Genomic DNA, 25,836 nt, shown 5'->3' with positions numbered 1-25,836 from the left:
TACCGTTCGTGGCAAACGCAATGGCCAGCAGTTGTTACCGTTAGTCCGGCACGTCTTGCTTCGAACCATGAGTGTTTGCCGATTATCGGCGCCATCTGTGTAGCAGAAACTAAGAGGGAGCTGCTATGTTATATCCGTCTTACTGTCATCCTACAGAACGGTGATGCATGTGTTCACTGGTTCGACCTTTGTTTCCACAAGACTCGTTATCAATTGGCAAACGACTTGAAATGGGCGGCTTAATCTTTATGTATCTGCTTGGGTAGAGAGCGCCTTTCGCCCCGTGCCCGAGGGAGGAGGTACAGCTTTGGCCCAAGTCATCTTCCGAGTTGTGCCGGCCAAAAGATGGACAGAGCTTGTAGAAATAGCCAGCTGGGGCATACAGACCCGACCGAGCCCAGTGGATTTTCTTCAGTTTCATTTGAATTTGTATGCAACGACACGCCCCAACGAACCCAGCTGGATCGCTGGCGGTACTCGACCATGCACGTCGAGGCATCCCGGCGACCCGCCCCGCGCTGAAACTCCGTATAGCGTTCGGGATCATCGGGCGCATTTCAGCCAGCCATAAAATGAAGCATGTCCAGTCATAGCTGTCCAGGCCTCCAGCGGGCGATCCTCAAATGTGATATTCTGCTGGCCCACCTTGCCCGATACTTGACGCTCCCTTCCATGTATCGAGAGTTCAAGTAGACGTCGCCTGGATGGATTTATACAAGTTAAGGTTTGTGCAGCTACGGCGCGCGCGCGAGGAGGTGGAATGTATTTTATTGGACTGATGCTCCAGAAGGAACAAGGACTGGCGGCGAAGCTGTAGTCGTGAATATGCAGACTCGACTGCGGCGCTAGACAAAGGTCAGCACTTCACATAATCTTTAAAACTAATACAAAATGAAATGTGACTTCGCTTAGCTTCAATCCGAAGAAGCGCAATATATTGTCTAGCCAGGATAGCAACTACCGGTATCTGTACCTCATGTGTCCCTTGTCTTACATAGAGCCTTGTTATGTAGTCATGTTCCCCATATCTCTGCATGCGCCCTGCTTCTCGCAGGATCTGTTACGCATGGGCTGATGCGTATATTCAATCAAGAGCCGTATCATATATCAGATCCGTCAACCTGTACGCCTCGTCAATGGATGGGCTGACATTGCCGGTGATGAGCATCTTGCTGCCGGAGTCATTCACAAAGCGGCAAGTTGGTTGTGGCGGGCCGGACAGCAGCATTCGCATCAACGTCATAGTTGCCGCCAACGTTACTCGCATTGTTGTACTGAACCTCGTAAAGAGCTGCAGAAGACACGGGGTTGCCGATGATAGTCTGCCATCGGAACGCGTTGGTGGCCATCTGGCTGTCCCCTCTCTTGGCATTGTCAGCCGGGAAGTCCACCTTGACCCTGGCCTGTCGACTCTCGCCTGAATCAAAAGTATAAAAGGTCTGTGATCTCAAGATGAATACGATGAACCATTAAATCTCTTTCCTCACCTCAGCTGCCGGAACCGACGTTTTCACATTCATCACCAAAGCACCCAAACAGGTATGAGAAGCATACTGTACACGAAGCAGCATTTCCTGCCTGCTAACTCCATTCAGTACCAACAAAACAGCAACAACAATGGAAGTCTGGACCGAGAATAAGGATCACTCCGTGGAAGGCCACACCCTAACGGGCACACTCAATTTCAAGGGCGAAAGGATCTGGGGCCCCAGGGGCTGCCACGAAAACACGGTCCGTCTGGGAACGGCCCTTCAACAGGCCGACTGGCGCTTTGCCATGACATTCGAGAGCAAGAACCATTCGGTCGAGGGACACATTCGCTACATCAGCGTCAAGGACTGGAACGGGAGAGTCATCCTGGACAAGCTCAGCACCCACGACTCGATGGATTCTCTAGCCAGAGTTGTCATGGAGAAAATTAGAGAGAGCGGGCCTCCTTGAAGGTTTTTTTAACGATGGTTTAAAACGTCTTCTCAGTCTATTTGAATCGAGGACAAGGTCATTCAACTGACTCGCTTTGGACAGCCTGGAGATGCTTTCAACATGCATTGTGGACTCTGACATCTGGTGTTGAGGATTGGCTTTTTACTTGATTATTTCCAATCAAACAATTCATCAGTAATCTTCTTGTCCTCTGAACTTTAGGCCTTTGGGGTGTCTGTGTAAGCACAAGTCATGCTGTAGAGCTATCAACAGATCGCTTTATAACAAGCTTTCCAACACTTCAGTCTCCACCTCGACATCCTTCCATTTGCTGAAAGTTCAAAGTTAGTGCATCAATTCATTTCATTTCATTCGACTTTGCATTCAAAGTTGCTGGATTTAATTCCATCGCTGGAGAGCTCCCACTTTGGTCACCAGTTGAGGACCACCATGTAATGTAGGGTGGTGTCAAAGTTCGTACATTGCAAGGCTTTTGAAGTTTGTCGTCGCTGTGCCGACAGCTTATTATTGCTGCTCTATGTTTTGGCGGACGGGGACCATGCATTCAAGGTTCCTCTTGTTTTACTGCTCATGGAAAAGTGTGACATCAGCAACCCTCGATGGCGGCGGGTAGAACACTCCACAAGTTGCTTTCGGCCCCGTCGTCCTCGCGCAGCACGACGTTGGCCGAGTTGCTCGTCGAGTTGGCCTCGATGCCCGCCACCAGGCCGCTGCCCTTGTTCCGGAGCAGGAAGCGGCCGCTTCCCTGCGCCTGCACCTTCCACAGCTGACGCGGCGCGGGTCCCTCGCCATTGTCGTCGTAATCGTAGTCGTCCTGCACCAGGTTCGTGTTGTTGTTCGCGCCGTCATCGCCGCGCGAGGCGACCGCGAGCACGAGCCCGCTGTTGAGGTTCTCGACGGTGCTCCAGCCGCCCGCGGCCGGCGCGAAGCGCCAGTGGTGGTCCCGCGTGCCGTTGTCGTCGTACTGCTGCACGCGCGCGCCGGGCGTGCCGAGCATCCGCTCGACGCCCATGAGCTTGCCGCTGTGCTCGCCGCGCAGGTGGAACAGGGCCGCCGTCCAGACCTCGAGCTCGGACAGGCCCCAGCCCTGCCCGGCCGATCCCCCCGGGTTCGGCGCGACGACCCGGAGCTGCGACGCGGCGAGGGCCGGAAACGTCACCCGGATCTCCTCGTTGGACGAGCCGGGCGTCGCCGCCTTGCTGCGCTGCTGGCCCGGAACGGTCTCCCACGTGCCGCTGCTGTTGCCGCCGCCGCCGCCGTCGTCGTCGTTCCGGTAGTACTGGAGGTCGTAGCGGTCCGGGATGCGGACGCCGCCGCCGTCGTCGTAAAAGTAGAGCCGGACGTCGCAGAGCGACTGCGTCCGGCGGAGGTCGACGCCAAAGTAGTCCGTCGCGTTGGGGCTGTCGTACGAGGTCCAGCGGCTGTTGGACGGCACGGCCGTCCTCCAGACGTTGCCGTCAATGGCCCGCATCGGGTCGTCGAACCCGGACGTGTACGAGGCAAAGGCCCGGGACAGCCGCGCGTCGTTCTGCGTGTTGGCGGCAATGTTGACCTTGAGGGTCGGGGCCCGCGGGATGGCGGGCGTCACGCGGATCGTCAGCTCCTCGACCGTGTCGCGATGCGCGGAGAGCGCCCCGTCGACGAAGACGCTGAAGCCCTTTCCCTGACCGTATCGGGTGCCCGACTCGTCCCACAGCACCGTCACGCTCCGCCCGTGATACGCCACGTTCTCGACGGCAAAGTACGCCCACGACGGGGGCACCAGCGGGCGGACGACCAGGGTGTCGCCAGCCTGGCCGCGGAGCCCCAGCAGTCCCGCGAGCACATTGTCGACGAATGTGGAGTGGTTGTAATCCTCGCTGTGGTCGCGTCCGTCGTAGATCCATCTGTCCTCGGCGGGGTGGTGAGCCTCGGCCACGTACGGCTTGCCGCCCTTGTAGAGCGTCTTTGCGTACGTCTCCAGCATGGCGACATAGTCTGACGGGGTGATTGTGCTCTGCCGGTGGTACTCGTGCAGCAGCGTCTCGACCGCGGTGAGCGTCTGCGAGGTGGCAAAGGGCCACGAGGGCCCGTCCCAGCGGCAGCAGCCGTCGGCCTCGTGCATGTACCACTTGCTCCTCTGCTCGAGCGTGGTCGGCCCAAACGTCGACAGGAACCCGCGGGCGTCCGTCAGCTGCGCAAACGGTTCCGTCGAGAAGTTGCCGGGCGGCATGGCAAACATCCAGGGCAGGAAGCCCATGATTTCGCGATCCTGCAGCAGCTTCCGGCCAAAGTCGCGGTCGCGGTGCATAAAGAACTTCTTGTCCTCGTTCCACAGATGGGTCTGCAGGGCCTGCCTCAGAGACGCGGCGCGCTGCTCGTACTCGGCCTGCAGGTCCTCCTCCGCGTCGCCGACCAGCGCGGCGATGGCGGCGATGGCGCGCGCGTCGCCGTACTGGTACGCGTTGATGGTCGGGCGGAACCCGGCGCCGCCGTGGTACGGGTCGCCGCCGGGGGACTCGTACGACGCCGCCGTGTACTCGGTGGCGTCCCAGACGGGGACCTGCCAGTAGAGCCCGAGGTCGGGGCTGAAGTGGCTGTCCCAGCCGCGGTACTGCCGGACCAGGTTGCCCAGCTGGCCCGCGGTGAAGTTGCGGTCCCCGGTGACGAGGTACCGCTTCCAGACGGCGCTGGCCGCCCAGAAGCTGTACTCGTGGGCCCAGTCGTGCGTGTCCTTGTTGAGCTCCTCCGTCGCCGGCTTCGGGAGCTGCCCCGGACCGGCCAGCCAGTAGTTGACCAGGTCCCGGCCGTACCCGAGGTCGCGCACCCACCGGCCCTCGACAATGTGGTGCCCGGCGGCGGCGACGATGCCGCCAAACGGGGCCCCGTACGAGGCCGGGTGCAGGAACTCGGTGGCGAGGTAGCCGTGCTGGGCTCCCGTGTAAGCCAGGTGCTCCTTGTAGGTCTGCCAGCGATAGTAGTAGACGTCCTGGATCTGCGGGCTCGGGATGTCAATCAGCGGGATGTTTTGCTCATACCAGTCTGGGTTCTCAACCCCAGAAAGCAATTCAGTATGATTCAGGAAACTAGTACCGGCAGCCAGCACTTGCTGCCAGACTGGCAGGGATGCTAGAAGCAGCGCGACCCGCAGCATATTGGCAGATTTGGGACAAGATATGAATGAGTCGAATGCAGCAACATGGTCTTGTTTTCAGACTGGAATTTCGCACATTAAATACACGGAACTTCGTGAAAACTCCCCTTGCCAAGTAGACTGCACACGATAAAACTCCAGCGCATGTGCGCAAACCGTTCTCACGATGTGTGCCAAGCTCCCTGCCCACCACGCGATCCTCCCCGCGGGACCTCACTAACACGTATCATGGGATCGTGCGCTTGAGCATCAAAGCATCGTTTACTCGTCTCATGTCCCTGGAACTTGCCATTTCTCTGGTTTCTCGGCCCAATTTGCACTAGAAGATTGTTCTTTTCGCCGAACCTGCCGTCACGCACAAAAGTCCCATGGCATCTAGACTCTATACCGACTTCCTGACTAGCGTTTGGCACAGGTCTGAACTTGGTTTCGTAAAGGTGCGACGTTCTGGCTGGCAGAGCACTACTACTGCTACTACTACTAGAGAGCTCCTTTATGCGGAGAAAAGTATATTCAGTGCCCGCTGCAGTCTCGCCTGTGCCGTTCACTGCCCTTCTTGTTTGGTCTGGAGGTCGATGGACGGAAGCGACCGCAACGGGTCAGGTAAAGAGGTTCACAAATCCACGGCAACATAATTTCTGCGACGCTGTGACCAAGATCATCAGGGGCATCGAGTGTAGGGCTAGTCTACTAGGCTTTCCTTGGCTGGGAAGAATAGAACAATGCTTTGATTTAGCTTGTTGCAGGTGTGGTTGCAGCGTTACATTTTTCTGTGTGGCCACTGGTCAGCAGGTCTATCGGGTGTGATGGGAGGTCTTGTAAAACGGGCTCGCAAAGGATACAGCAACTCTAATTCTGGTTCAAGGCTTCGCTACAAAGGTCAAGACATGCTACTCTGTAATTCTTTGGCCCGGGAAGAAAGCTGGCATGTCCCATCCGTCCTGCGGAGCAGCCGTAACGGAATTATACTCGGCAAGACACTGGTTGCGCCGGACCTAGAAGTGAAGCGCTAGTTGAACCGGGTAGTATCTGGTGGTCGCATGGCGTCACGCGTCACTTTGAAATACTGGACTGACCGACTCGGGGATTCACTAAGCGTGCGAGAAATCTGTCACGAAAATCTCCTGTCTCTTGTGTCTCTACTGCCGTCTTGCAATGCCCTAGTTAGTCCGTACAGTGAAGCAAGCGGCATTCATCGCACTTGTTAGTGCTGACGCCAATAGCGATGCATCAGCAGAGATCGGGAAATGAATTGGACAGCCCGGCGAATCGAGTTTGTTAAAGGCCCCCAAGGGGGCGGGGGCTTGGAAAACAACGGGAACTTGACCACGGCGTGTCTAATGCTGGTAACCCGTATTCCACCAATGAGCTAAATCTACTCGGAGAAATCAAAAGTACGGTAAAGGCCGTCCGACCGGCCGGCCTCACTAACCAGGACTGGTTCGGGTGGTCCAGTCTTCGGCCCTGGCAGCTCGGGTCGTATGTTGGGGATTCTCCGACCTGCATCTCACGAGCGGTGCCGATGTGGCGAGGACCAAGGGAAAAGGTTGAGGCCGCAATTTCGCGTCCAGGTGTTGCGGAGATTATTACTTCATTGGAAGAGTCCGTGGCCGCAAGAACAGGGCCGGCGATTGATCAATTTTCGAGTAAATGCAGAAAGCTGAGATGTATAAAAGGCACTCAGTAAAAGCTCTTCTCAGGGTGGCGACGGGCTCGTATCTTTTGGTATTCCCTCTCCTTATACAAGTCTGACATCCACACATTGTGCTGCTGTGATATCCCTCTTTTCTTTGCATCATGCATCTGCCACTACGTGCGCTGCTCCTCGCAGCAGCGAGCAGCAGCCTGGTCGTCGCGGCGACGGCGGCCCCGTCCAACTCACACAATAGTAACACATCTAGCTTTGATCCGTCATCGTACGAGAAGCGCTTCGTCCGGTGCCCGGCTGTCGACCGCGGCGGGGGGCTCGCACCGGTCAACATCGATCTGAAGCTCGCCTACCTCGACATCAACCCCAATGCGAGCAAAGTCATCGTTATGTCGCACGGGTGGCCCTCGCTGTGGACGACGTACCGCAACCAGATCCAGACTCTGGGTAAGGAGTATCGCCTCTTGATCCCCGAACACCGCGGCTACGGCGACTCCGAGCATCCGCGTGACCTGTTTGAGTCGAATACCATGCCCGACGTGGGTTCTTTTCTTTTTCTTCTTCTTTTCTCTCTGCCGATCTTCCCTCTGCACTTGGGCCCTATTTCGCCAATATTCCGGGCGCTTTGTGGCAAGCTGGCTGACCTGTAGCCCTTTTTATAGTTTGTCAATGACTTCATGTGCGTCATGGACCATGCCGGTGTCAAGGCGGGCGTCTGTATGGGCAACGATTTCGGTGCGCAGGTGTGCTGGGAAGCTGCTCGCAGCCGGCCGGACCGCTTCATCGGCGTGTTCAACGCCGTCGTGCCGGTACGCTCCATCGCTTCATTTTTTTCCCTTTGATGCGCTCAAGCCCATCTCGACGCGGCTCCCCTTGTCTAACGATTTGTTTTGTGAATAGTACGTCTCTAGCGCGTTCGACTTTGTGCCTACGGAGAAGCTGGTTGAGCTAGCAGCCGGTTTCGGGTACCAGCTGTACCTGTCCAACAATGCGACCGGCGGCGCCGTCGAGATGGACGCCGATCCACGTAACGCGATTCGTTCGTGTGCGCAGATTGCCAGCTCTCAAGTTCCCGACTCCTTTCTCAAAGATCAGACCAGTTTCCTCGGCGCGTGGCGCATGGCCAACCAAAAGGCAGGCCGCACCGACATTCCGGCCTCGGGTATCATGTCCAAGGTGGTGGAGGATTACATGGTAGCTTCTTACCAGAAACAGGGATTCTACAATAGTATGCGCTCCTCCAGTTCGATTCTGTATCTTCGTTCACCGACGGGTTGATGAGACTTGAGATGTGTGATCCGTCTGCTAATCTCGTTGCGTGTCTCCATCAGCATTCAACGGATACCAACGTCGCAACCGCTATGACACCTGGCGTTTTGAACGGGCGCAGGGCAACTATACACTGTCGCAGCCGACCTTTGTGCTGTACCCTACCAAAGATCCCGTCGCTGATTGGGCGGGTGTTGCTTTGGCCTTGGGATCGTACAAGTTCCTCACAAATCACTACAATGCGGTGGGTGAAGCTTTGCGCGTCTGCGACGTACCGTAGCTTGCTAACAAGTTGGTGGATAGACGATTGATACCGCTCACTGGCCTCAGGAGGAGCGCCCGGCAGCTTACGACGCCCTCTTTCGGGAGTGGATTGGCAATGTCACCTTTCCAACGGAGTGAACATTTTTCAAAAGGGCTCGATGACTAGGTAGAAAGCTGTCGTAATGAAGATGGTGGATGCGCTCGTAATTGGGACTTTGTTAGTGTCCAGTGACTGGGTAATGTTTGTACATGGAAGAATTGTCGAAGAGGAAAATGGAAGAAGGCGATGGATGACGTCTATCAATGGACTGGTAACACGCAGTCTCGACCACTGCGATAACTGTGTTGAGGGGATGTCGTAGATGTCATCAGGTCGTGGATGTTGTCAAGGATACCGTCGAGTCGTGAATTCCGTCAAGTCGTAGATGCCGTCAAATCTTATATTTTCAAGTACTAGATACCGCCGAGTGGCAGATGCCGTCAAGTCTCGGATGTCAAGTCTTGGATGTCAAGTCGTGAATGATGATGTCTCCATTTGCTACCTGCCTCGGGTACGGCTTTGGTGAATGGCTGGCGGCTTGGCGGTGGAGAGCTAGCGTGCCCCATTTGCTGCGTGATGATGTAGACGTGCATACAAAGGACGTGGGAACGGCGTAGTGCGGATGTTTAAAAGGATGTGGCATTGACAAGGAAACCTAGAAGTGTGGTTTATGCGTTTGTTTGCATGTGGAAGAGACTAATTATAAAACCGGGGGGCCATGGCAGCATTACTCGGTCACTTGGTGGCTATGTCAAGCCATTTGATACTGTTTGGTGACGCGGGAGGTTGCCGAGAAGGGGGTTTTTGAGAGCGCGATCAAGAGCGGCGGGTTGTCTACTTGGGTCCGCGAAACAAGCCTCCGAACGAGGGAGCGGAGGCGCCGCCGCCACGGCCGCCATGGCGACGAGCTTCATTTTGGATCCATTGGGTGAGAAACTCACGATCCGCCATGCGTCTGGCGTCGGTTATCTTGGTGGTGGTCTGGGCCTCGCCGGCGTCGAAGCTGAGGAGGGTGGGTATGGAGGTGATCATATATGTCATGGCGAGACTTTGGGAGCCTGCAGACATGATGTCTGGACTGTCAAACTCTATCGGTGCGAATGTGACGCCGCCAAGGTCCTCGCCAACACCAGACTCGACGAGGGAGCGGATGAGGGGCTCAACGGTGCGGCAGGTTGGGCACCAGGATGCGGTCCAAAAGGTCAGCAGGGGAATGCGCGACGAGGAAGACGAGGCGAGATATGTTTGGAAAGTATCATTGTTGCGAACTCTGCACGGAGAGTGAGTGACTTGGTCAGATGAGATTAAATCGAGGTGTGGCGTGAGAAGAGGGGGTCAAGCTAGTACAAGGGAAGTTGTTGAAGGAAAAAATGGAGGGGTGGTCGTAAAAGAATCATAGGAAACCCCGTGAGGAAAGAAAAAGTCACCAGGCATGGATGGCATAAAGAGGTACTGGTAGTGAGTACAGAGGAGGAGAGGACGAGTTTAACGTACGGGGAAAAGACTTGGTTCTTGGCGTTACGCGAGACGGATGTGGAAAAGGCGGCGGCGGCATGGCCCGAGTAGGAATGATGGTGATGTGTGTGCGGGCATGACCACGCGGGACGAAGCCGGGGTTGGCGCTGCGTCAGACGACGAGGACGACTGGGTGCGGCAAAGGCGGCGGCGGCGGCGGAGGGGGCGGTGACGATAAACTCAGAAGCAGGCCCGGCAGATGGTGGAGGCGGGGGGGCTGATGCAGAGAAGCGGACGGTGGTGTGGATTGGGCGACGACTCGTGATGCAGGCGGATCGACGCGCGGAGACGGCGAGCATGGTTAGGGCGGGTTTGGTGGTGGTGGTGATTGTGGTGATGTTGATGGTGTTGATGGTGGGCGGCATGGTTATGGACACCAGGATGGAACCAGGGTCGAGATGGAGATGGAACGAGGTCGAGATGGAGATGGAACGAGGTCGAGCTGGAGATGGAACGAGGCCGACGAAATTTGATCCGGCCGGAAAGGGAGGGATTGACAACAAGTCAAGGGTCGGTGGTCGGCTGAGAGGAAACGACGTCGAGGCTCTTGGGGGAGGGCAGGGGTGGTTGTTGATGTCTCAGAGGGCGCTGCCTAGGCTTGCTACTCATAGATAATGTTGGGGGCTGGAACGCAAGCGTGGGCGTTGATGTTGATGTTGTTATTGTTTGTTGTTGGCTGGAATCATGATTCAAGGCGACGATGAGATGTGAGCGAGTTGCTTGATACCGTGATGAGGCGGGGTAAATTGGTCATTTGGTATTGACTTGTCCCCAAGTTGTTGCGTCCTGAGGCTGCGAGAGGTACATTGGTAGGACGTATTTATCCGCCTACTTGGGAAGCAAGGTTTGCAGACGTCCAGCCATCTACTGCGGACCTGGAGCTTACTGAATTTTGGACAAGATATTAATAAACAATTGGGGAATGCAAATCCATATGCCTCGTCCTTTCCGAGACGTCATGGCTGCCTCGGTGGGCTGGCGAATGGTGATGATGATTTAGGGGTCTGCTGAACAATGGCGGTGGGGGGGAGGGGAGGGGGAAGCGTGCATGCAAGGCCATGGGGACAGGTTTAGGGACACGAGATGCCGAGATGTTGCCGTAACTAGATAATCCGTATACTCAGTACATACATGATGCATGCAGATGGATGGCATGGGTTGCAGGGTATTTATTAGTGTGGATGGTGATGTGGATGGGCTGTGGTGGATGATGTGGATGGTGATGCGGATAGCGTCCAGGTAAATCTGGTCGGCTCGACTGCATCTGCTGGCTGGACTTATATATTACTGAGTAACGCTCTGGCAGTTTGGAATTGTAGTATTTATTTATTTTAAAGAAAGTATTTCTTATGGGAAATACTAGCCCACCAGATAAATCTTTCAGTCTGGAGGGCTGATGGTATTCACTTACGTGCTTTCTTTTAGTCTTGATTCTTAAATACTATCCTGTTGCAATCCCCATCTCTCCCTTTGCATCTCATATTCTTGCTCGTGTATTTTCCCTTTCATCACTTGTTTCTTCTTTCAGCTGCACGTCAAAGATGGCTCCCGCACAAAACTCGCCATCATTCCCATGCATCCCATACATGATACATATTGTAGGTAATGAATAATAAATGCAGCCACAACGTAGGTACCAACCAACTACTCCGTACTTGCTACCGTTATCCGTATATACGAATGCGCCATGTAAATGCACTCCATGCCGCCGACCCGCCTCGGCGTCGCCACGCCGCAACATATTGCATCGTATTGGCTGCCTTGTCCTCGCTCACACATGGGCGCTCCACGTCTCCCTTTTTTTGTCTCTGTTTTTGTCTCTGTTTCTCATCTCTCTCGCTGTCTCTACCTACTGCCCGCCTGGATACTTGTAGTGATGATAAGATATCAATACTCGGTATCAGTACAGCCTCGTCGGCTCGCCTCCACACCACCTCTACCAACTCGACAAGGTACTCACTCGACTCGTTCATGCCCGTCCACCGCAGCCCTTTACAAATCATCACAACCCCATCATCTCCAATCCGTACTGACAAACTTGCTTCCCCCAACCAGGCCTTGTCTTCTCCTCATCTTCACTCACTTTTCATCGCACCCTCAACCCCCTTTTGTGAGTCTCTCTCTCTGCCTGCAACTCTTTCCCGCCTTGCCTGTCATCTTCACTACTGGTAGCTTTTATACCCGCCGCCCTCGACTCACTCGTCTTCACCTGTTGCGCCTCATCGTCGCACTGGTCGCAGTGGCTTGCCAAGATGACCCTTCCCCCAGCCGCCACCCACCTCATCCACCTCATCCACAACCCTTGAACTTGTCACTTCTTCTCCATAACAAACTAGCTTTGACTAGCCTTTTGCCATGCTTGCTCCCTTTTTTTTTCCTGCCCTCTTTTCTTTTTAAGCTCAAGCCTAACAATTATACATTTCCATCTTGCAGCATCTCTCGGCCACGCCTGCCACTAGTTGGTCTCCGCTTCACGCCCCAACTCCTACCTTGACTGAACCTTGCCCGACTACTCACCACCACCTATCGACTACTTTCCTCATTGCTCTCTTCAGCTTCTTCTACTTCCTCCTCCTCCTCCCCCCTCCTCCTCCTCTTCTTCTCAATCATCATCGTCATCATTATCATCTCTCAACCTCATCTGCTTGCCTAGGTTACCGCTCTCGCCTCTGCCGGCTCGGCATCTTCCGCCCACGCCCAGAGCAGAGAGTTTACTACCTACACTACGCATTTCATAACTGTCATACGTATCATCGCCCTGCTTCTCTCGCCTCCCCTGCCTGCCACACTCGCAGCAAATCGTCTTTATATCTTTTCCTCCTTTCCCTCCTCTCCCTCCTCTAGTCGCATCTCCTCATCCACCCCTCTCAGAGAGGCCCCGACTCTTTCTCTCCGTCCGACCCCTCCGCGGCTGTTCAACCTGCTCCTGTTGTCCTTCCTTGTCGGCTCATCTACTCTTCACCATCGCCGCAACAATGTCCTCGTCAGACCCATCCGTGTCCGGTGAAAAACCCTCTGACCCCGGCCGCCGCTGGGTCCTGAGTCATCTCTTCGCCAGACGCTCTGCCCCCAATGATTCAGAGACCAGCCAGCCACCCACTTCGAAATGGAGTATGGGCGTTCTCAATGACCCCAACACCGTCGAAGTTCCAGGTAAGACGCGTCTTCCCTCAACCACCCTCAACCGTCCGCCTTGTAATGCCCTCTAACATTATTCTTGTCAGGCTCCGTTTTGTTGCTTGCCGCCCATCGCAATGAGCCCCTCGGCTTACGCAACATCCATGCTCGCAATTCCCACTCGTCCATTCCTGCTGGCTTCCCTGTTGATATGCCCATGACCCCTGGCGGTACCCGTCCTCTGCATAGCGCTTCTAGCACGCCTGCCAACAAGTCCGTCCCGGCCCCGGAGGAGGCGAAAAAGACGACCCAGAATGGCGAAATCATCTTGGATCCCCAGCCCGAGGATTCCGTCAATGACCCCCTCAATTGGCCATCTTGGCGTCGCGATACTGCTCTCTTGTCTCTCGGCTTCTACTGCATGCTCGGCGGTGGTGTCACTCCTCTCATTGCTGCTGGTTTCACAGATGTCGCTCGTGAATACAACGTCGAGGTCGAAACTGTCGCCCTCACCACAGGCCTCTACATGATGGGTCTAGGTCTTGGCTCAGTATTCGCATCCCCGACCGCTATCCTTTTCGGAAAACGTCCCGTTTATCTTGCTAGTGCCGTTCTGTTCATCGGGACGTCGCTCTGGGCTGGGTGGTCTCCCTCGTTCTCCTCCCTCATTGCCGCCCGCGTTTTCCAAGGTGTCGCAATCAGTCCAGTCGAGTGCTTGCCGTCTGCAACCATTGCCGAGATTTTTTTCCTCCACGAGCGTGCGTTTCGCATCGGAATTTACACACTGCTGCTTCTCGGTGGTAAAAACCTTGTACCACTCGTCAGCGCCGCCATCATTGGCCGCTTCGGCTGGCGTTGGGTCTTTTGGTAAGTTGAGCCCATGTCATGTGAACAACACGACGGAGCTGACCAACTACAGGATCATGGCCATGATAGTTGGGCTCGCAGGTATCCTGCTGTTCCTCTTTGTTCCCGAGACTTTTTGGGATCGCACCCCGACAAGAAAGTCATCCAGTCGACCAAACTTTTTTCGCCGCATTTCTTCTCGGTACGGCCCGCACAAGATGGCCGTGCCGCCGGCCCCAGCCATGTCCTCGGAGAGGCCTCATTCTCCAGGGGCTGAAGACCGTCACCGTGATCAGCACGTCGGCTTCGCTCCTGCCACAGAGCATCAATTACGAGACGACCCTGTTGCTAGTCCGTCAACTGTTCACCACAAAAATCTTCATGTGGGCTTCTCTGAAGCGTCTGATGTGGAAAAGCAGCTGGAAAGCGACGTCTCTGGATCAAGGCAGCAGGATACGCAGCCATCCATCACTGTTTCGAAGCCTCATCATGCACCTACTACATCTGCCGCCGACGGATCCAGGACGGGCCCCTCGGCCATCACTCGAATGAGCCACCAAAATACACAGGATTCGAGCCATTTGCAAACACCAGACGGTCGCGGTAGTATTGGCAATGCATCTGGTAGTGACTATTTCTCTGGCCAGAACGCTGCAGATGGGGAAACTATTTCGGCCACGAATCTTTCTTCTCCTCCGAAAATCCGCCAATATACTCACAACCTACGCCAGCAGCCTGCTCAGTCATTTGTCCAACAGCTGAAACCATATCACGGACGTCTCAATGGCGACAAGTGGCACAAGGTTCTTGTCCGACCGTTTGTGCTCTTTGCTTATCCCGCTGTTCTGTGGTCCTCGGTCGTCTACGCATGCTCCATCGGCTGGCTCATCGTCATATCTGAAACCATGGCCATCATCTACCGCAATCCGGAGACGTACAACTTTACTGCTCTTCAAACAGGACTGGTGTATGTCTCCCCCTTTGTCGGAGGCATCCTCGGAACCGGTGTCGCCGGAAAAATCAGTGACATTATTGTCAAGGCCATGGCACGCCGCAACGGTGGCCTTTATGAGCCAGAATTTCGACTGGTTATGACTATTCCCATCCTCATCACGACTTGCATCGGCTTGATGGGCTTTGGGTGGTCAGCTGAAGATCAAGACCACTGGATTGTTCCAACTGTGTTCTTTGGCGTCGTGTCCTTTGGCTGCTCCCTTGGTTCGACGACGTCGATTACGTTCTGCGTCGACAGCTACCGCCAGTACGCGGGTGAGGCTCTTGTGACTCTCAACTTTTCCAAAAACGTTTTGCATGGATTAGTTTTCAGTCTCTTTGTCAGCCACTGGCTGGCCGATGACGGCCCAAAGATGGTGTATATCTGGATTGGTATCATTCAGCTGATTCTTCTCCTCTTTACGATTCCTCTCTTCATTTATGGCAAGCGACTACGCATGTGGACGGTTCGCAAGAACCTGATGGAGAAGTTTTAGTTTGTTTTAGACCACTTTTAATTGTGCATAACCTATCATCGCCAACTGCATTATGGGATGTGTTGTCTTTGCAACACGGTTGTTTTGTTTTGTTCTTGTTTCTGTGCATGGAAATGTCTTGCATGGTTGGGCACCCTCGATTGATATAGTTTTGGCTAGACTTATGAATACTCGACGACTTTTGAAAGAGACGATAATACCAGACGACCTGTTGAAAACATTGAAAGTACTTTTGCCGCAAAATGTACAAGAAACATCTGCTTTTACCCGTAAAATATCGATATCAGCAGAGTGCCAACTGGTGGAAAGTATTGGCCGTGTAGACAGTGCGAGCTATACCGTCCCCGCCCCCACCACTCAAACATTTTATTAGAGCACATGAAGGTAGCCGCTACATGTAGAATCTTACTTGGCAAAGCATTCTTTCACCCTCTTGCCTTTCTTTTTCTATAATCTCATACGTTTAATTTCTACAGAGTCCGCAGGCAGACGAAAGTGGTGTGTGTGTGTGTGTGTTTTGCTGTTTTGCAAAGAACCAAACATGTCCGCCTCGTCGCCCGCACCACCACCACCACCACTACCACTGACGACGACGACGGCGGCCGCGGCCGCGGCGGCGCGGCGACCGCAGCAGCAGTCGGCACCGGCACCGTCGTCATCATCCTCATCGTCATCCCGAATGCCCGCGCTTCTCGAGCCGCACGTGGCGCGCGGCCCGCTCGCGCGCGACGAGGGCTCCCTCACCGTCGTCACATGGGTGCAGGGCGCGAGCGCCAACTGGCTGGTGCTGCGCTATCTCTACACGCTTCTGGGAGGAGGAGGTGGTGGTGGAGGAGGAGGGCGGGGAGTGAGCGGTGACGAAAATGTTGGGTCGGGGGTTGTGCTGGTGAGCTTCATGCGCGATGCGAGATTCTGGGCTGATGGGTGCGCGAGACTGGTAAGCTTCCTTTTCTTCTTCTTCTTCTTCTTCTTCTTCTTCTTCTTCTTCTTCTTCTTCTTCTTCTTCTTCTTCTTCTTCTTTCTTTTTTTGTCACATGCGGTCCGTTTGGGGGTAGGATTTAGAGTAAGAGGGTTGAGAAAACGAGAGTAAGAGAGAGTGTGTGTGTGTGTGTGTGAAAGAGAGGCGTGAGAGAGCATGTGAAAGAGAGTTTGTAGAAGGGTGTGTGTGTGAGCCTCCAGAAGCCACAAGGCAACAGTTGTCGAATGATTTCCCGGATGATTCGGATACCACCAGGAGAGAAGGCTTACAACGCTAACTTGTGTGTTTTTCCTCGTCTGCTCAGGGCATGGATCTAGACGCCCTCCGCAGGAGCGGACGTTTCAGCTTCGTCGACGGACTCACGAGTCTCTACGCGCCGCCAGCGGGCACAGCAGGCCGCAACGAACACGACGGCGTGATCGTGGGCGATGATGGCACGACCAGCGCCATCCAGACGCAGGTAGAGGCCGCTATGGCGCGGCTCGCACCGCAGTCCAAAAAGACACTGATCTTGGACGGCCTCGACGCCTACGTCGCGACGACGACGACGACGACAATTCCTGTCAATGGCAGCAGCAGCGCCTTTTCCGACGCTGACAGCCTGCTCATGCGCCTGCGCGAGGTGCGTTATACACACACATACACACACACACATATATATATACACACTTATATGCAGTTTCCAATTTTGTGCCTGAGCTAACACAGTTTCTGTTTCATTCTTTTCGCCCTACAGAATGCGCATTCTACACTCGTCACGTTGGCCGCCGACGAGCCCTTGATACGGGCCGCGGTACGGCAACAGCAGCAGCAGCAGCAAGGCACGACGACGACGGCGGCGACGACGACGACGACGGGATTAGAGCGGAAGCAAGCCGCCCTAGTCCTAGGCCAGGCGCACGCCGCCGACCAGGTCGTCTCGCTGCGGCGCCTCGATACCGGCGCAGCGGCCGACGTCAGCGGCGTGCTGCGCGTCGCGACCAAGCGGGCCGCCGGCGACGGCGGCGGCGACGGCGACGCCCAGGAGGAGGATGAGCTTCTGTACCACGTCTCTGGCGACGGCACCGTGCGTGTCTTTGAGAGAGGTGCGTGAAGGCTGACCGCGGCGTCGTGGCAGTTGCGCGCACGCTGGTGAAGGGGACGGATGGCAACCTCTTTTGTGCTCAAAGATGGTGGCGATTCTACGTTGACGGACTTGATCTTTTTTTTTCTGCTTACTTTTTTGAGACATTGGGTCGAATACAACGGCATCTTCTCTATTGCGATTTAATAAAGTGTACGGCAAAAAGAAATTGGGCGAGCGCTGAGGCCTCAATGTCAATGAGGCGGGATGGCCAGTGTGAAGAAGCATCATGTTTTACTTTGTATTTTGCCTCTTCTCCTTGCCACTCTGACGGGTTCAGCGTTGCGGTAGTTGACGAAATTCGACAGTTCAAGTTCTGTTCCCTTACGCAAGGAACCAGACAAGGAACTCCACGGCAAGGTCCAGTATAAGGAGTACCGTTCCCATTTTATCAATTTTGCTTAGCAGCTAAGCCGACCCCCCTTCTTTATACTCCCCCGGAGAAGTCTTGTCACTCTCGCGTTTCTCGCGAAGCGAGACGTTGCAAACAAAGTAGAGGACGGCAAGTCAATAAGCGGGTTCAAGTTTGGAATGCATTGTTGGTTTCTTTGTTGTTGTTTGTTTTTTTATACTCCGAGAAATCAACATGAAGAAAAAGGTAAATAGAAAACCCATAGGCAGACCGTTCAAGAATCGAGAGAGCCTCTGACTCCCCAAAATCCATGCCAACGCATCGTCTCAACACCCTCCCCAAAAAAACAAAAAAGGTCGTGAATTATTTCTCTTTTTCCCAGTCTATCGGAGGTCGGGATCTTTTTTTCGCTTTGATATAATCGTTTTGTGACAGTGACATATGAAAACGATCTTTACTCCTTAGAGGAGCCGCGGGCGCCGCTGGGCTGGCCGGACTGGAAGCCGTTCTTGAAGCGGCGGGAGACGTCCTTGAGGTAGCGCGTGCGGCCGGTGCCAACAGTCTTTCTGCGCTTGGCCTTCTCGCTCCAGTTGACTGCAGGAAAAGAAAAGATGCGTTAGCTTGGGTGTCTTGTATGAGACTCCGGCACGTCCGTCTTTCTGACATCGGTCCGTGCGTAGGACATGAGGATGAGAATAGAAACGTACACTTGCGGATCTTAGCGCTGGGGTAGCCGCAAGAAGCGCACTCCTTCTTCTGGGCAGAGAGAGAGCGGCGACCTAGAAGAGGGCAAGTCAGCATACGATGTTTCGTGGACGGGTTGAGTGACGCTCGGTCGAGACATCTCAAGAGTCGGTTCAATGGCAGACGCGCGAGGTCAGTGCTCTGGTCAAGCCCGAATCGTCTCTCTGCTCCTATCTAGAGCTCGAATAGACACGTATTGCCGGCGCATCTAGCGTCGCAAGCGGGTGAGGGTTTGAGCATGGACGTATCCCTGATGAGCATTTCCGAATCGATGACCAAAAAGCAGAGGCGTCGCGCGTGACCATGTTTGTGCCGAATCGAGTTCCGTCTCGTATTGAAGCCAGGGGATGGATAGAAGGGGGAAACTAACCGCATCGTCGGCACAGAACGTGCGACTTGTTGTGGCGTTTACCGAAACTGGAGGTACCCTTGGCTATAGATAACAGTCAGCCTCAATGCCGTCTCTTCCATAAGGAACGAATGCTCGTAAGGATTGAAGCGAGAATAAATCGACGAGAGCCGTTCCCCAATTGATGCCGTGTCCGGGCCGGTCGGCCGTGCAACGTCGCGTGCCATGCTTCCGCATGACAAATGTCTCCTCAGTCTTGGACACAACAAATCCGCAACGCAGTAGCTGTTCCTTGGCCTCTCCTCCGTCGTCTTCAATATCCTGGCCTTGCTTCGCCCTCGTTCGACCCCGGCAGCACAGCAGAAACCTTGCCAAAGGGGATTACGGATTCTCTCGTCGATTTTTTTCTCCGATTCAATACATCACTGAGCATTCGCATGCGATAAAAACGTACTCATCTTGTCGGTGTTGCTATGGTCGTTAGTGGGATGAATAGAACCAGACTGCAAATTTGGGTCGTGAGGTAGAGGCAACGAGTGAGGAGGGCTTTTTTTTCGGTGGACGGCAGGTGCGAAAAGAGTGGGGTTGACCGCCCACAAAAGAAGACCTAAAATTGCGTCTGCCCGGGGAGCCTTGGGTGGCCGAGCCCTAACTTTGATCATGCCAAACTCGCCTGACATCCATTCGTCGAGGGTCTCACGTGACCATACCCTTGCGCGGATTTGCGCTAGACCAAATTGGGCGCCTTGTCCTGTAGTCTTTGTTTGGCGCTGATGCCAGCAAATGATAACATAGCGTTGCAGTGAACACTCCTACGCAACAAGACTTTAACACAATACTAAAAGAAAATGGTTCAAATTAGGTGCATTCATATTCATTGTATGCTAGGTATCCAAAGAAGAGAAATATGCAGAAATCAATACGCCCATACTCCATCGCAACTATACAGAACGAAATACGGATGCCATCATAACGCTTTCATATCGACAATTTTTCATGGAAATCAACATCGCATCACGGATCATTGGCGAGTCAGTAGATGCGCGTATCTCAACGCCAACTACTAGGACCGAATGTTTCGCCGGGCGGTGGCTGTTTGGCAATCGCTGTGCCATGATGATCAAGAGTGTGCAATGCCCCTACATTGCCCCACCACTGCGGTGCCATCGTCTTGGTCAAGTACAGCGTGAAGAAGATGACGAGGGTGCAGACAATGAGACCACAGTCGAGCGCAGCCGAGGTTATGTAGTTGTACTGAAGCCACCAGCCAGTGTAGCGGCGTCTGATGAAAAAGTTGAAGACAACACCAACGATGCCCCAGCAGAGGTAAATGTAGACGGTGGCGGGAGGAAGCTGGCCGGCACCACCGAAGATGAGGGGGGTGCTGATGTATCGCAAGAACGACTTAGGCCAGCGGCGGGCCAACAACCAGGTGAGAATCGGCGTCACGGCGCCGACCAGCCAGAACCATTGCAGAGACGAGTAGATGGCGCCACTGCTGAAGATGCGGGCGGGACCGATGGCACCCCAGACAACAGAGGCCGTATAGAAGACGCGTCCGCCAGGGCAAGTGAACCTGTCTTTCTGGTCGCGAGAGCAGACATCGGGAATATTGACAAGAGCCCAGTTCATGAGCAGAATCTGCACAATGGCAGACCAGATGGAAGCGATAAGCTGCGAGGCAAACATGACTCGGGGAGGGACCTTCATGTAATGGCCAAGCTTGAGGTCCTGGGCAAAGTAGAGGGCCTGCGACATGGAGACGTAGCCGTAATTCTTAAACATCATCATAGCGAGGGGGCGTCCGGGGACCATGTAACCGATGATAAACTCGGTCAAGACATTAAGGCCAAGCTGCATGTTAGTGATGGCCTGGACGAGACCAATGGGGATGAGCCAGATGATAGGTAGCAGAATGCAGACGACGAAGGCCCAGGCGGGGAACCCCGTGTCCCAGCCGGCGACAACACCAAAGGAGAGGGCCATCATGACAACGAAAAGGGCGGCGTACCACCAGTCTTCGGCGTCGCGGTACTTTTTCATGAGACGCATGTGGACGTCGTCCTCCTGATGACGTGCCATCTTGAACTGAGCCCATATCTCCTTGCCGTGGTAGAGAGCAACGTGAATGAGGACTGCGGAGACGGCGGCGAACGAGGTGCCGTATGCGAGCGCAAATTGAGTAGGAAGGAAGAGTGGGGAGTATTCGTGGTACGCGGTCTCGTTGAAGTGAAAATCGGCATCAATGATGCGCGAAATATTGTAAGGTTTGCCCATATTATCAAATGAGTCGCCCGCCTGCACGGGAACGTAGTCGGAGAACCAGGTGCCGCTGAAATGGATGCCGCAGGAGAGGAAGACAAAGGTAGCCAAGACACCAAGAATGACGTTGAAAATGGCGTGGAAAGGCGGGATGAGGGGTGAGCCAACATAGCCGCTGATGACAGTCCAGTCAAAGGTGATGGGCATCAGGCCATAACCGTGGGCAGCACCAAAAATCTTGTTGACGACGACGTTGTTTGGGGCGATCCAGCAGATCCAGGTAAAGTAGGAGAGTCCTTGAAAAATCCAGCCCGGGAACCAGTACCAGACAAAGGCCGAGGTGCCGATGATGAGGAAAAGGCGATAGCGGCCAATGGACCAGCCATTCGTCTTGGCCGGGTCGGATGGCGAGTGGTCATGCAGACTGTAGAACAGAGCACAGTTGACGAGGTCTGCAGGCCAAATCATGGCGGCAGGCCAGACGAGGAATCGACGGGCAAGACCGGCAAGACCATAGCCGGTACAGAGGGTGGTGATTCCAAAGAGCATCTGAAAGGCCATGCTGAAGGTCTGGTTGTAAAAGATGCGCTGGGTCAGGAGAACGTCTGTGGCGTAGAGGACACCACCAGCATAGGAAGCCTAATAATTGACAGGGTGAGCAACGACGAAGGAATCATTGGCAGGTAGGGTCGTGAATTATAAAATGAGTGTTTTTACTTACATTGGACATGGCAACAATGACTACGTGCTCCTTAAAGTTGAACTTGCCGGGACGCAGGTTGAACTTGAGGCCAAAGACATTCCAGACGCGGTCAGGCATGATGAGATCCCAGCCGAGACCTATGGGGTAGGCGATGAGCTGAATGACATAGGTGTTGATGGTGATGGTGGGATCTCGCAGAGAGAAGAGCATGTTGATGCCGGAACCGAGAGTACAGAGGAACATGCCGATGACCCAGGCGCGGACGGTGTTGGCGGGGACATCAACGTCGTAGTTGCGAACGACGGCGCGGACCTCGGGGTAGGGGCTGTTGTCCTCCATGAGAGCGTGCTCAATCTCAATGCCCTTTTCGGCATTGCAGGTGGCGATGGCGGCATCCAGGTCGTTGAGCTCGTCGATGGGAAAGTTGGGATCAAACTTGTGCATCTTTTCGAACTCGTGCAGGTGCTTGAGCTGCTCCATGCCGGCGACGTCGAGGTCGGTAGAATAGGCCGGGATGGGGGTGATTTCCTCGGCCTCGTGCCGCTTGCGAAAGAGTTTAGGGACCATGGTGGCGGCGACGGCGGCGACGGCGGCGAAGGCGTTGGGTTTTGGTATAAGTTTGGAGATCGGAACGAGTTGTATTGGCAATGGTGTTGGCGATGGTGTTGGCGATGGTGTTGGCGGGGAACGGAGGCGAGGCCAGGCCTGGTGTGGGCACGGCCCAGCCGTTGAGAAGAAGGGAAGTGAAGAAGGCCGGGGGTACCAAAATGTCTAGGTATGTACAAGATGCTCAAGATGCTGTCCAGGACGACGACGACGATGACAGCGAGCAACGGGACCTAAAGGGAACACGAAACCGTTTGTCGCCCTTGATCTGCTGGGCAGGGCTGGACAAGAGCTTTGAGAGAAAGTCGTTGAGTGAGAAGAGGACGACGGCTGAAGAAAGAGGGGGAGTCGAGGCCTTTGTGTGGAACAGGCCGGGGGGGAGAGAGAGTGAGAGCCTGAACAACCTGGGGAGAGCGAGTTTGGCGTGCTGGGCAGTGGGGAGGGGAGGGGGGGGCATGGGGAGGTTCAGTGGGTGGAGCACCATCCAGCCCCGGCTTTGTAAGGGTTCATTTGATACTAACTCTACGGAGTACTGAGTAGTAGGTACCGGGGGCTGACAGGGCAGGGCGGAGATGCCGCTGAAATGCCAACCTTTTTTAAAGAAAAAAAAATCCTGTGGTGGTGCTCGTGTGAGGGACATGGAAATTTTATTTCGTATCAGTAGTTGCAAGGCAAGGTGGAGGAAAGGCCGGCCGTCCGGTGCGGGCAGCCAGCATCAACAGTGAGACGAGGGAACTTTTGTATTGTCTGCAGTGGAAGCAAACAGTGATGAGTGAGTGCACCAGCGCGGCAACGAAAGGAGGAGAGCAGCGGCAGATACCAGGCTAGATGACTTATTAAAGAGTATCAGTAGCATGTAATCTGTAATAAGTTATAGTGTATTTGCTACCAGGACGAATACCCCGTATCTTACGGATCATTATATACATTGGTATCTACTCCGTAATGCCCATGGCCCATGGGATACTCAGGCCGTGCCGGCGGTCTCATGCGCCGCCGCCGCAATGGCGCAGATCACTGAGTTGAGTGAGCAAGCGGGTCAGTGAGTGAGTGACGAGAAGAGTGCAGTGAATGTGATGAGTGAGTGAGTGAGTGCCCTGTGCTCTGGTGGCGTCGCCGCTAAACAACGCCTCTCTTTTTACTCAGTATTTTCTGTTGCGCCGCGCACTCTCCAAGTCTGATTCGGTACTAATCACTCTGTCAATCTGTATCCGTACTCGGCACAGATAAGCCATGCCCCCTTGACTCTTATCCTCACAGGCCAGCAATCATCCCCAGCCTACGGAGTACTGTGCCTCCGATGCCTCCCCATCTACCCAGCAACCTAGTAACAGCCGTGGCTCTGCCCGCTCCATCCCTTCTACAGAGTACAGCAGTATCAGTGTGAGTGAGTAGCCCCGGACCCCTTCCTCGCTGACCTGCCTAAATGAGCGTAGCTGAACATGCTTGGGTCCTTTTGCATCACACCCTCTCGACAAGAGCACACCACACCACTACCTCCGCCGCCCGCCGCCGCCGCCTCCGCCGCCACGGCTAATAAGTACTCATTATCAACAGCCAATGGTAAAATTTCCGTGCCAATATGTAACCGCATTTGCATGGGCTGTTTTCCATCTCGCACTCTGTTTTTTCTTTTTTTTTTTTACCCTTTTGTTGCGCCAGTCACAGTGGCAGCCGAGAATGAACCCCGACTGTGGCTCCGCGGCTGTCTCCGTTGTGCCTCGCCGCAATATCCGTAAAATTGTCTGGTCCATGTCCTCTTGTTGTTTTGCGACTTTCATTAACAGATACATTGCCAGACTGCATTCGACTCTACTGAGTAGACATGACTGCCAGCAGCCATCAAGCCCCTCTTTCCGCCATTAAACTACCTATCCTGAGCGACGCCCGTCATCTATGCATGGATGTGACGGGCAGCTCCTGTCGATCAGCACCCATGCCACTACTTATTACTCCACGCTTTTATTCTTGCATCTTGTTAAAACATGATTACCAGGTGATTCTACTCTGCCCTGCTATCTGTGCCCGCAATACTCCCCCGTTCCCTTTTTATTTTTCATTATCCGTCATATATCTTCATCAGCTGGTTTCTTTGCCTTATGCTCCTCCTCTACTCCGTACTCGGCCCATCGTCCTCTCCTCACTTGGGATCCAAGTCGGCTGCAGGGCCCATTGACGCGTCATATACCGTTGGTCGCCCATGCGTGATCTGATTCCATTCGTCGGATGCCTGTACCGCCTTTGCATACTCCTGGACCCCGGCCGGCAGCAGTTCCTGCCGCTTATTGTCCAGCAGCCGGATCATGAGCGCCGACGCGTACGCATCCAGAATCGTCGGTTGCTGCCCGAAGATCCACCGTGATCCTTCCGTTTTGTGCTCCTCGATCATCTCCGCTAGCTCCGCCATGAATCCAGACACGTGCGTCTCTACTTGCGCAATGTGATCCGCCTCTATCGTCCTGCTATGCAGCGTGTCGTGACTGTCGCTCGTGTCAGCTTCTTGCCAGCGTGATATGACCAGCCCTCTCCCATGAGCAACACGGTGGCCGGGGCTGCCCCCGGACCGAGATACCTACAAGATGGATTTGATTTCTAGGGCTCGTCGGTGCTTTTCTGAAATGCTGGAATCTTCGAGCATCGCAGCAGCAACGTTCGGTATACCATTGGCCGCTGCTTCCGGTGGTATATTGAGCGCCTTGAAATGAAAGCTATACATCTTCTCCATCAACTTGTCAATGGTTTCCTTGTGCGCAGCCGGAACCAGCTCGGGCTGCTTCTCGCAAAGCCACTTGGCGATTTGCTGGCTGTCACTCAGTCCCGATGCAAGCAGAGTCGATGTCAGAGAAGGCACCTGATTAAAACAGCCGTGAGTAAAGGCGCCGCTCTACATTTTCTCGCCGTCTCATATGGCGCTCTCACGCAATTCCTCCCCCGCTACGCAGCTGCCAACATACCTGTCCTTTTGAATTCACCTTGGTCAGGTACTCTTCTCCTAAATTCTCCTGCGCCTGAAGGTTGACGAATTTCAATTGCACTCGAGGCGCATTTTCACTGTTTAGCTGTCTCCCTAATCCGAGTGCGAACCGCACCATGAGCGAATACAATGAAAAGGGAAAGTAGTGAAGCGTGTAGTCGCCCTCGCTGTCTGATGACTTGTTGTCGTTGGCCATTGTATCGATGAAAAATATCACACTGACGCAGAACCGGGCGTCTGTCTATACGTCGTCGCAACTTGATGTCCACCCGAGCAGTTGCTTGCAACTTGGGTCAGCAGTCTGTCGCAACACCCGAGAAGATAAGAAGCGCTGGTGTAAGACTGTTTGCCTTTATGCTTCCAAGAGAGCGTAGATCTCTTCTGTGCTCACCGGGCCTCGGATATGTTTTCAATATGTGCCAAACTCAAACTGCGAGAAGGAGAGAGAGAGGAAGGGGAAAGATAAAATGGCCCTGCG

The 25,836-nt window shown here is 54.4% G+C and overlaps 8 protein-coding genes across 8 annotated transcripts; 4 read left to right on the top strand and 4 right to left on the bottom strand.

The window, feature by feature from the left end:
* Nucleotides 1-1,617: 1,617 nt before the first annotated feature.
* Nucleotides 1,618-1,941, top strand: V2A60_003631 (uncharacterized protein; the record flags this gene model as incomplete). Its single annotated transcript, XM_083254959.1, has 1 exon — nt 1,618-1,941. One exon carries the CDS (start codon nt 1,618-1,620, stop codon nt 1,939-1,941), a length of 324 nt encoding a protein of 107 aa, XP_083111085.1.
* A 589-nt stretch (nt 1,942-2,530) lies between these two features.
* On the bottom strand, nt 2,531-5,077 carry V2A60_003630 (Six-hairpin glycosidase-like protein; the record flags this gene model as incomplete). The annotated part of the gene is made up of 1 exon (XM_083254958.1): nt 2,531-5,077. The coding sequence occupies one exon, from the start codon at nt 5,075-5,077 to the stop codon at nt 2,531-2,533; it is 2,547 nt and encodes an 848-aa protein (XP_083111084.1).
* A 1,797-nt stretch (nt 5,078-6,874) lies between these two features.
* On the top strand, nt 6,875-8,396 carry V2A60_003629 (alpha/beta hydrolase; the record flags this gene model as incomplete). The annotated part of the gene is made up of 5 exons (XM_083254957.1): nt 6,875-7,264; nt 7,388-7,534; nt 7,626-7,953; nt 8,057-8,238; nt 8,298-8,396. 5 exons carry the CDS (start codon nt 6,875-6,877, stop codon nt 8,394-8,396), a joined length of 1,146 nt encoding a protein of 381 aa, XP_083111083.1.
* A 736-nt stretch (nt 8,397-9,132) lies between these two features.
* Nucleotides 9,133-10,178, bottom strand: V2A60_003628 (uncharacterized protein; the record flags this gene model as incomplete). The annotated part of the gene is made up of 2 exons (XM_083254956.1): nt 9,133-9,568; nt 9,793-10,178. 2 exons carry the CDS (start codon nt 10,176-10,178, stop codon nt 9,133-9,135), a joined length of 822 nt encoding a protein of 273 aa, XP_083111082.1.
* A 2,610-nt stretch (nt 10,179-12,788) lies between these two features.
* On the top strand, nt 12,789-15,266 carry V2A60_003627 (major facilitator superfamily domain-containing protein; the record flags this gene model as incomplete). Its single annotated transcript, XM_083254955.1, has 3 exons — nt 12,789-12,966; nt 13,038-13,797; nt 13,850-15,266. The coding sequence occupies 3 exons, from the start codon at nt 12,789-12,791 to the stop codon at nt 15,264-15,266; spliced, it is 2,355 nt and encodes a 784-aa protein (XP_083111081.1).
* Nucleotides 15,267-15,807: 541 nt separating this feature from the next.
* On the top strand, nt 15,808-17,338 carry V2A60_003626 (uncharacterized protein; the record flags this gene model as incomplete). The annotated part of the gene is made up of 3 exons (XM_083254954.1): nt 15,808-16,203; nt 16,550-16,867; nt 16,982-17,338. 3 exons carry the CDS (start codon nt 15,808-15,810, stop codon nt 17,336-17,338), a joined length of 1,071 nt encoding a protein of 356 aa, XP_083111080.1.
* An 836-nt stretch (nt 17,339-18,174) lies between these two features.
* On the bottom strand, nt 18,175-22,345 carry V2A60_003625 (OPT oligopeptide transporter protein-domain-containing protein; the record flags this gene model as incomplete). Its single annotated transcript, XM_083254953.1, has 4 exons — nt 18,175-18,314; nt 18,428-18,499; nt 19,878-21,714; nt 21,797-22,345. 4 exons carry the CDS (start codon nt 22,343-22,345, stop codon nt 18,175-18,177), a joined length of 2,598 nt encoding a protein of 865 aa, XP_083111079.1.
* A 2,179-nt stretch (nt 22,346-24,524) lies between these two features.
* On the bottom strand, nt 24,525-25,554 carry V2A60_003624 (uncharacterized protein; the record flags this gene model as incomplete). The annotated part of the gene is made up of 3 exons (XM_083254952.1): nt 24,525-24,864; nt 24,961-25,235; nt 25,339-25,554. The coding sequence occupies 3 exons, from the start codon at nt 25,552-25,554 to the stop codon at nt 24,525-24,527; spliced, it is 831 nt and encodes a 276-aa protein (XP_083111078.1).
* Between the last annotated feature and the right edge of the window lie 282 nt (nt 25,555-25,836).

This window comes from Cordyceps javanica, chromosome 2, assembly GCF_051103115.1.
Source record: "Cordyceps javanica chromosome 2, complete sequence".
NCBI lineage: Eukaryota > Fungi > Ascomycota > Sordariomycetes > Hypocreales > Cordycipitaceae > Cordyceps > Cordyceps javanica.
This window is presented reverse-complemented; position numbering and strand designations above follow the sequence as displayed.